The 10,357-nt window shown below is 44.3% G+C and overlaps 1 protein-coding gene across 1 annotated transcript; it reads right to left on the bottom strand.

Annotated features, from left to right (window-relative positions):
- Positions 1-1,385: 1,385 nt before the first annotated feature.
- Positions 1,386-9,020, bottom strand: LOC131249864 (carotenoid cleavage dioxygenase 7, chloroplastic). The gene is made up of 7 exons (XM_058250609.1): positions 8,195-9,020; positions 6,777-6,905; positions 6,537-6,668; positions 4,085-4,357; positions 3,117-3,202; positions 2,179-2,493; positions 1,386-1,675 (listed from the first exon to the last, which is right to left on the bottom strand). The coding sequence occupies exons 1-7, from the start codon at positions 8,970-8,972 to the stop codon at positions 1,511-1,513; spliced, it is 1,878 nt and encodes a 625-aa protein (XP_058106592.1). The 5' UTR covers positions 8,973-9,020; the 3' UTR covers positions 1,386-1,510.
- Positions 9,021-10,357: the final 1,337 nt, after the last annotated feature.

The raw sequence follows: 10,357 nt of genomic DNA, 5'->3' as shown, positions 1-10,357 counted from the left end.
ATTCTAACTGTCCCCACGTCTTGCCCTTTTCCACTGAGATGACAGCGGAAATATTTGATGGAGGCACCTGAATTTTCTTTCCTTGGTCCATAATCTCCGTTCACTCCCATCTGTGGTGATAGGTGCACTTCTTACCACTACTAGTAGTAGTACTATGAATGGAATCTTGTCATCTCTCAAAACCACTTGGTTCCCCATAGACCTGACACAGTGGTCCAACTTTTTTTTTTTTTTTTTTTTAAATTATTTTATTTTATTTTAACACACGCACACACACCCCACACACTCGCGCTGGTGGAATTTAGCCACTTATGGTTACTCGAACCCTTGACCGGGTGTTGACATTCCCGAGAGTCTACCACCCGAGCAAGGGTAAGGATCCGTGTGGTCCATCTTAACATTCCTTACTTAGGCCAACCTATAAAACGTGAGGAAACTCAAGGATTTAAGATTTTCCACATCAGCAATGATCTTCCAAAAACTGTACTCTTAATACACACCACAAATCTTGGATTTTATGGCTGAAACAAACTACCATGCACCTGTAGTACTGCTTTTGAGGTCCCCCAGCAATGGTATTTTTATCTTATTTATGTGGATTCACATCTCCCACTCTGTAGTTGTAACTTGTACACACAAGCCACCATTCCCGTCTACAAAACATCTAAGCCGTTTCCTGAGCAGGGTTAAATTCATTGATTTTGGAGATCTTATGCCGGATTTGCCTGCTTCATAGGTTTTCAACCTCCTTCCATGCCCACCAATGAAAATCTTTAATTGTTCTCTTTCCAGCCTTTTAATAATCTGCCAGTTGAATAATGAAAACAGGATCATAAACCCAAAATATGCATTGATCATGGCCTCATTGTCAAACATTGACACAAATATACACTGACCAACAATCTCAACCATCTGATTTTTCTTGCTAAATTGCACTGTTCACCTTTTTTTAATTTTCCTGGTCTAATCGATAGCCATTAATTGGTTGAAAGATTGCTCAATTAATGGTTGTCCCCCTATATCATTTACAGTACAACGTCCCAGTGGAAAGTCAGTTTTGTTTTTGCACAAGCGGTCACAAGTTCAACCTTAAAATCCCCTCCCATGAATTTGCCTGTTTACAATATATCCTACCTAGCTGTGAAAACTCCATTACTTGTACAAGTTCAATCATAGCCCAGTCCCCAGAGTCATGAAAGAAATCAGCTCATGTTTTGTACTGATCTGACTTGACTCAGCCCATCCTGACTCAAACCGATTTTCAAACAATGATATGTACACATACTCCATTTTTTCTCAATTGAAACCATGTTCTAGAGGTGGGGAAGAAGTATATTTGCACGTCGTAATCCTTTTACTGGTCGAACAACTAAAAGACTGTGCCGTTGGATGAACTCCCGACAGTAAGGTTGCAGTTGGGCCCCAGGCTCCCTTAATATAAAAAATTAAATAATACAACAATAAATAAATGTATTATCTTTTCAATCAAACTACTAGTTGGTAGTTACAACTATCTTTTTATTGAGTTACTAACATCTGGAGCCCAAAAGCCATGGAATCCAAGTGGAAAGTTCAGGTGTTTGGGAACTTCCAGCTTTGCTACAACTGCATCAGCTCTTCCTATGCGCTTAGGATCCAAAATCACAAGGTAACACTTCTGTATTGAAACTGCATACTGCAAAAGAAACAGTGGTGTCTTTTTGCATTAGAGAGACTTGATCTACATAAAAAGAAAATATGCAGGAACTGTAAGGACGTGATGCATGAATACCATCTTGATGCATTATTCATTTTGTACAAGTGGGCCCATTGGTTTTGGTGAATGGTTGATATGATGGGGTCCAACCTGGATGGAGTAGGCACGAAATTAGCCATCACCCGTCCATTGTGGCTCCCTTTCATGGATTGACGACCTGGACGAGTCTGATGCAACTCGTCTGAGTTGACTTGGACCCGCTCAGACCCAATTCCGACTCAATCGAGTCAGGCTAATTCAACCCCAATTAGGCGAGTCTTGACTCGACTCGAGACCAGACAAGTCGGCCTGAATCACTGAGTATTAAATCCATGTAACTTTCGTTAGTGATCCATAATTATGGACCCCACATGTACAAACTGGCCCACCCGTACACATTCCTCAAAGAGATGGTGACTAAAATATATAACTGGTTTTCTCACCTCTACTACTAGAAGGTACCCGTCATCCTCCTCAGCCCCCTTGGGAACAAATATGGGCTCTCCAATGAACCGCCGAGTTCTAGTGGACCATTTGGAGACCGATCCATCTGAAACGTTGAGTTTCGCAATACTATCGAATGGAAAATGGGGCAATGATCTACGAGATCCGGAAGAAGTCGCTGCATAAATGTAAGTGTTTCTCGCGCCGGAGAAGGCAGGATTGATTGCAGGAAAGTCAGATGGTCTGTTCCACTGATTCAAGGCTTCGACGGAACATCTCCGGCTGACTCCGTCAGCATTCAGTTCAATGCCTACCTGCAATGTAAATTGGGAGGACTTGTTAAGCAATTAGAAAACAATGGAATGAAAATATGCATGAAAACCCGAGAGCTCAGGCTCGAAATGGTCTCCCACCAGGTCGGGTCGACTCATGACTCGTTCAGTCACTTGGTCTAGTGGAGCTAAAGACTCAGTGGGCCAAGAAAATAACCTTTTAAGTGTCCTCGTAAAATATAAGGGCTAAAATTCTAATTAGTTTTGCACCATTTAGAAAGTGGTCGGTGGGTTCCCTGGCATGTGCACTGAGCATCCAAATTGTATCTAAAGTCACATTGATCAAGCAATCCTAACCATTCAATTAATGGCGCTATGAAATGGATGGCTAAATTTAAAATAGAGTGAGGTCCAAATTTAAGGGACAAATCAGGTGGTTAGTATTATTCATTCATTTCAATTTCTCGTGGTGTGGCCCACTTGAGTTTTGAATATGCTTGATTGTTATATTCACGTCCCAACATAAGCTGTGCAACGGATGGTAGGAGTGGATATAACACAGACATTATAGTGGGGCCCACAGTGAGTGCGGTTATAGGGATTCCAGTAGCCCCCTGTTTACTGGAAATTCGCGTAGGAGAGAGAGAAAGAGAGAGAGATGATACCCGGACAAGGTGAGGTAGCAAAGCCTCTTCACCTTCTCTTACGTTCATGAAAGAAGGGTCGAGTTTGGCGCTCTGCCAATCATATCCTGTGAAATCAACGGCCGAGACAGACTCATCAGATTATTTTGACTTGTACTGCTCTTCGTACACATGCACTCGCAAATCGTGGGAACCACTGTGGCTGACTCACCATCCCACGATCGGACGCGGATTAGGTACTACCCCCGCCTGTTCCCGTCTCGGGACAGGTTAGGGCTCCAAGGGCCCACCTTGTTGTTTATCTGCCATACAACCTATTCATAGGGTCATATAGACTTGGATGAAGGGAAAACACAAATATAAGCCTGATCCAAAACATCTGTGGCCCCCAATAGTCTTTCAACAGTAGGGATTTAATCTCCACTATGTGGTATCATAATAAAAAATGATACATAAAAATGTATGGACAGTGTGGATAAAATCCATACATCACGGTGTCCCCTCGGAGCCCCTGCCTGTCCCGAGCTGAAACAGGCGGAGGCAGAATACCTAATCCATGTCCCCCACAATCAGATTCGTCTGATAATCCAAACGGTTTGCTTCGTGGACATTTGCAAACCTGCTCCAGCCCCGCGTGCCAACTGCCAACACGTGCATGTGCCCAAGATCAGGGCCGTACACCAGCAGGCCCCATTTTGTACACGCCACGTGCCAAAAACAGGCTGGTGTTATCATCAAGTGGGCCACGCTGCACAGAAATTGCAGGATCAAGAAAATCCTAGCAGTCCACATCTGTCCCGCCCGATGAACGGACCAAAGTAATATTGGGAGGGCTCCGCTTGATGAGCGAACCGTATCGCCTTTGGCAGGGCTAAAGAAGGAGACTTCTCACAATGTCACGCGGAAAAAAGACTAAAAAATGGCCTGACATCTCATCAGTCACCACCATTGTTTAGCAAAAAAATGAAATGAAAATGGCCGACAATTACCGAACATCTTCTGGAAATTGAACCACTGATAGGAGCAAGCAGCGGCATATATTTGAATCTCCAAATTGCCCTTTTCGTCCCTTTGCTCGAACGCATTGCCTACGTGTAGTAACCACAGCTGCGACGGAGCTTCGACCGGTACTCTCCAATCCCGGTTTCCTGCTACCTTGTCTGGGAATCTTGGAAGCAAGTAAACCGGCGATGTGGACCGGCTTGGGTTCACGGACAGTGCAGATATCATGGGAGATAGCCCAGTTACTGCTAGCATCGATCCTGCAATGGCCCAAGTCTATTTATGTCATTTCAATTGTGTAAGGTTAATTTTGTCATTTTCGTAGCATGAACCTCCTGCTGAGGATATACACGGTATCCTCGAGCGTTGATTTGGATAGGTAGGTCCCATGTCCCAGTGATCCAGACCGTTGATCTAATGGGCCCATTCATGTATAGCGGATTTCGTACAAAGCCACCTGATTGATAAATCCTTACCCTCGTATAGGAAGCCCGAAAAATTCCAAAGATTGGATGGAGGCTAAAACTTTCACCTTTCAGTCTGGGAGATTTTGGAGAGATTTGGGTGAATCGGATCAGTGGTCTGGATTGGGCCCCACTAATCCCAATTACCAAAAGAATTAAATCGTTCAAAGAGTTGGTAAAGAAAAAATAAAATAAAATAAAATTGGTGGGCTGCTAATTCAACCGTCCGGCACATGTACAAACATGAAACACTTGTGTGAGGTATGGTGTGAGCTGCACTTGATTAACAGCTGCAATTGGCTCAGCAATCGTTTGGACCAGCCTTCGAGCCTGCCCATAGGCGTAAATTATTTTGTAATAAGGCCTTGAATTTCAAGCATGGTTAAAAAGACTCGGTGACTCAAAGAGAGTCCTTTGGGTATCAAATCAGATCGTGTCTTGACCAAGTTCATGTCGGGCCATGATTTCAGGCCCTAAGTGAGCACGTTTATGTCAGAAGCGGGCATATTCCTAGCACAGGTTGAGCCTTTACCGGGATCTTTTTTTCTTTTTTACAAAATTAGGACGATAACTGTGCTGAAAGTCTAACGAGGCATCCAGTCAAAAACCTGCACCACTGCGGCTAACTTGGCTAACTTGGCGATAATTGATTAAATGGTGAAAATTGTTCTACTTCCAATTAAATCGTACCACGTCAGGGTAGTTGCAGTTCAGGCTACGGACTGGGTTATGTGAGAAATTGAACTCACTCAATACGGTGAGTACCTTAATGTGGGGCCCACCTTGACATATGCATTTTGTATCCATGTTGTCCATCTGTTTTTTCAAATCATTTTAAGACATTATCCCAAAAATAAAGGTCCGATTATAAGATGGACCTTATCATAGAAAATAAAGGTGATTGAATGTCCTAGCATTATAAGCTTCTTAAGGTGCATTTAACGTTTCCATAGTGTTTATTTGCCATCCAATCTATTAATAAGGTCACATGAGCTTAACTGAATGGAAAATACAAATATTGCCTTGATCCAGAACTCATATGGCCAATTAATGATCAATCACCACATTTCCTAATTTTTGGTCCACCTGATAATTAGATCTGCTTCATTTTTAGAATAATGCTCTAAAATGATATAGAAAAAAGAATAAATAGCATGGATATAACGTAAATACAAAAAGGTGGGCCCATGGTAAGAGTTGCATGGTACGCTCCCAATCCAAGCTGCTGACAGTACCCAATAGGCATCTCTAGTCAAACGCATATTGTGCAAGAAGAAACACCAGCAATGTCCCTGATGACTCCGCGTGACAAGATTTAATTGGACCACGTACCCAGATGGGCGGGGCATCTCCGTTAGAGTCACGTGGTCCAATCAAACATTACCACTCGTTTTTTATTTTTATTATATAATGGTAGTCACAAACAATTAATAATGACATGTCATAATAAAGTTTACAAGTCATTTTCAAATATAATTAAAGCCAAAGAAGTGAGATTTGGTGAACGTGAACAGAAATTTGAGACGGTCTATAACTATCCTGGGCCCATGGGAAATCTTAGAGGGTCAAATGCTTGAAAAAAGAATAAAACTTTCATGTATCCTTCCTGATAACAGGTCAGTACTGCGTCTCTAAAGCTGATTATTGCAGGCTGAGTATACACGTGATAACCGGCACATCACTTATCTGACACTGAGGTATATATGCGCGTTAGCATAGATGGAAAATTGAGGCCCACATGGTCGATGGAGTATAGCCAGGAAATCACACTGATCAAACAATCTTATCCATTGATTGCCAACTATTGTCTTTCTGACCATCCATTTGATCGGCCATCAAATTGACCCTTAAGATTGTCCAATCACTGTGAGTTTTGGCAATGTTCCACCTACAATGGAACTAAGTACACGTGAATGCCACGTGACCCCTCTAAAATCCATTAACAAAGTCTCATTTAATAATCATCACGACTTACCAGGAATGTCGAGCTTGATACGATTGCCGAAGATAACGTAATGCGTGTCCGTGAAGGCCCAGTCGTGGATCATCAGATGGTCAGGGATGCTGAATTCCTGCTTCTGGATTAGCTTGAAATCCAAATCGAATTCTGCAATGGATTAGATGATCCAACGGATATTATCAAAACAACAAGATCATATTATCCACCATATGTATGTTTAAAAAATAATAATCGAGATTTCTTCAAAATCCTGACCGTAGAATGTGAAGTTGCTGAGAGGGAGAAGCATATCCTCGGCGTTGCAAGCAATTACAAGAAGTCGGTTCCGAAGGGCGTCGATCTTGTAATGAGATAGCAATCGCTTTTCCGGCATGTTAAACACACCTGCGCAGATTAGTCATCATCATATATGTAGTACAAGTAGAAAACTTCTCCATGGTTTGATAGCATTTCGGGTGGGTTGGGCCAGTCCATCGGGTCTTTGCGCCTGGCTCGTTGGTTCGTCCGGTCGGGCTTAGAAAGTTTTGCGCGTATCCGGCTTTGTATTTCGGGTCAGGCTCAACCCGACCGGATCCGCACCGGGCTATTTACATTCCCGCTAGAACTTATAGCGCGCTTGGTTGGCTAGGACACGTGTACAGTCCAGCAGATCGATCTGGACTGTTCATTAAGCCCAGCTCACATTGCACAAGTCCGCCTGAGAAGATCACACTGATTGGATGGTTCTAAGCGTGTGATCACTAGGTTATAAGCGGCCAAGATTTATTTTTTTTTCTGGAAAAGAACTACCCCTTTAGCGGGTCTCATCAAGGACTGCTAAGTTTAAATATGAATGGCTAGAAAAAGAAAAGGCTAACTCATGGATGGATTGGATCATTCCACGGTTTCTGTTACATAAATCCGAGTTTTGAAATCCTGTGATTGTTGGGTACTTCTTACATCCTGATGAGAAAATCAGATTTGATTGGATGGCATATAAACACCACCGTTGGCGATTTCTTACTATATGTGGCCTATCTGATTTCTGATTTATCATGATTTTTGGGTTCTAATGTGAAGATGAGGCACTGTACCTGATGGACGGGGTGGATCTGATGAAAGTTCCACCAGCGTGGCTATCGGTGTGCGACGTACGCTAGAGCGGCTATAATCCTTAAAACCATCTCTACCAAGTAATCTTACGGTGTTTAACGAAAACTAGGAAAAGGGGCAAAGAAACCGTATCGCAGCTACCGTGGGATGACATCAGCAGTATTTGGTCCGTTCACATGTGGCCACACCATAGACATTCTACACCATTAAAAACGGACTTTGGACGAGAACAAGTGCTCCTCCAATCAGATGGTCTCAACCATCCAATCAAAGAACTGTGAGCTATCGAATCTCCATCGGCCCCCACAGAATAGCAACTCAGAAGGGTATTTTCGTCAAACGGAACATTTGGTCCGTTCACATGTGGACCACGCCATGGACATTCTACACCATTAAAAACGGACTTTGGACGAGAAAAACTGCTCCTCCAATCAGATGGTCTCAACCATCCAATCAGAGAACTGTGATCTATCGAATCTCCATCGGACCCCACAGAATTGCAACTCAGAAGGGTATTTTCGTCAAACGGAAATACCAACAGACATCAAAAAAAAAAAAGAGCTCCGCGAATCCGATCTTACCGTGAAGAATGGGCTTCAAGAACCCAGTAGCGACGTCCAACCCCAATCTCAGCAATCCTCCGCCGGAAAACTGACGTACACCACCGGAAACATGACACTCCGGCACCGGTTCCTTTTCCTGGAACACGTCAAACAGACCGACCGTATCCAACGTCCCAGGTTCGATCTCGTACGGGTTCCCACCCTCCCAAAGACACAGTAGGTGGGCCCCCCACTTCAACACGCTCGTATTCGCCACGTTCTTCATCACTTTCGTGTTCCCGATCTTCCTCCCTGCCCGCAGCACGGAGAACGGCCCCCTGTGGGTGAACCGCCAGCTGCCGGTTTCCCGGTCATGCTCCTCCACCTGCGCGTCCGTCGCGACGTACCTCGCCGAGAATCGGGCCTCTCCCGCGTTTCCATCGATCGAGAAAGCCCGTAGGTAACCGTGGCCGTCGAGAGGATGGACCGTCGACCCGTGGTCGTCGGAGAAGAGGCCCGGCCCGGCGAGGTAGTAAGTCCCTGGCGGGAAGTCGGGAGGGATCGCCCCCTCGACCGTACGGAGGGAGACCGGATCCACCGACTCCGACCGCTGCGAGACGAATAGGAACTGGTAGTCCCAGAAAGCCGCTATTGCGTCGTCGTCTTCTCTGTCCGGCACGTGAATCCCTTGCGCTACCTCGGCGGTGCTCGTTAACGCTCGGCTTATTTTAGCGGGAGGGAGGAGTCTGTGCGCCGGGGGTTTCCTAACCGGTGCCGGGATTCTGGCGGGAAGGAAATGATACGACGCCGTCTGCATTTTCGGTCGGTTTAGATGCTTGTTGTTTCCGAGGATGACGTTGCTTGCGAGAGTCGTTTTAGATGCTTGTTCTTTCTGAGGATGGCGTTGCGGGAGTTCTGCAATATATAATACTTGCTGTGAGAAACACCCTCAGAGATCTCGTTAATCACGAAAACACCATTTCTTGTCAGAGTAAGAACTGTAAGAAGCGTGGCCCGCATCTTTGCACAGTGAAGACGGGTGGCGCCCGCGGATCTGGAATCCAGACCGTTGATCTCTTTTGAAACTCCGTCAATGTATTGCTGTAGTTTGAAATATATTCTTAAAAAATGATCCTAACCTTTCGGTTTTCGCTCTACAGATGGACGGTTGAAAAGAGCGATGCTGTAACGAACCACATTTCTACTGAGAAAGCTCCTAATATTGGTCCCTGGGATCTCCTGCTCATTGACATTTTCAGGGAACGGTCCACCAAAGGTTACAGTCAACGGACCAAAGGTCACGATTATCGAAAAATGGTCCCACTTCCAGGCGGACTCGGACTCGGTAGTGACCCCTCGTGTCGATGCTGTAGACCCCACCAGATTATGTGTTTTATCCGCTCGGTCCATCCATTTTACCAGCTCATTTTAGGGCACGAGGCTAGAAATGAGGCTTATCTAAATCTGGTGGACCACACCACGGGAAAACAGTGGCAATTGAATGCTCACCATTAAAAGCTTCCTGAGGTTTATTTTACATCCAACCTGTTGATTAGGTCAGACATACCTGGATGAAGGAGAAACATAAAAGACATCTTGATCCAAAACTTGTGTGGATCTCAAGAAGGTTTTAATGGTGGCTTTCCATCTACTATTTTCATTCATTTTTCTAACTCATCTTAGGACATGAACCTAATGTAAGAGTATATCTAAAACTCAAGTGGACCACATCACAAGAAATAATTCGGATGCTACTAATGCCCAAAGTTGAAACCTTCCTAAGGCCCACGTTACCAATATGTTCATAAGGACACATCCACATGGATGATGGGAAAACACAAATATCACCTTGGTTCAAAGTCTTTAAAAAGTTCTAACTTTAGGGGTGTTTGGCGCGTGGGAATAGGTGGGATTTAGTAGGAGTAGGATTTCCAAATCCTGGATTTGAAATGGTATCATGTTTCGGAAGACATCCATTGTGGGTTTGTTGGGCCACCTCGGGTCTTAGGTCTGGACAATGGATTTACAATATCCCATATTCCTTTGGATTTGGATAACATCTAATCCAATGATCCCATGCTATCTAAACACATAAGCACAAGATCACATAATCCCACCTAATCCCACGTGCCAAATGCTTGCATTCAATTCCAGCTGTCCACTTTTGCTTTTTATATTCTTTAATTTTGGGCTCGTATCTTA

This window comes from Magnolia sinica, chromosome 6 (genome assembly GCF_029962835.1).
Source record: "Magnolia sinica isolate HGM2019 chromosome 6, MsV1, whole genome shotgun sequence".
Lineage (NCBI taxonomy): Eukaryota > Viridiplantae > Streptophyta > Magnoliopsida > Magnoliales > Magnoliaceae > Magnolia > Magnolia sinica.
This window is presented reverse-complemented; position numbering and strand designations above follow the sequence as displayed.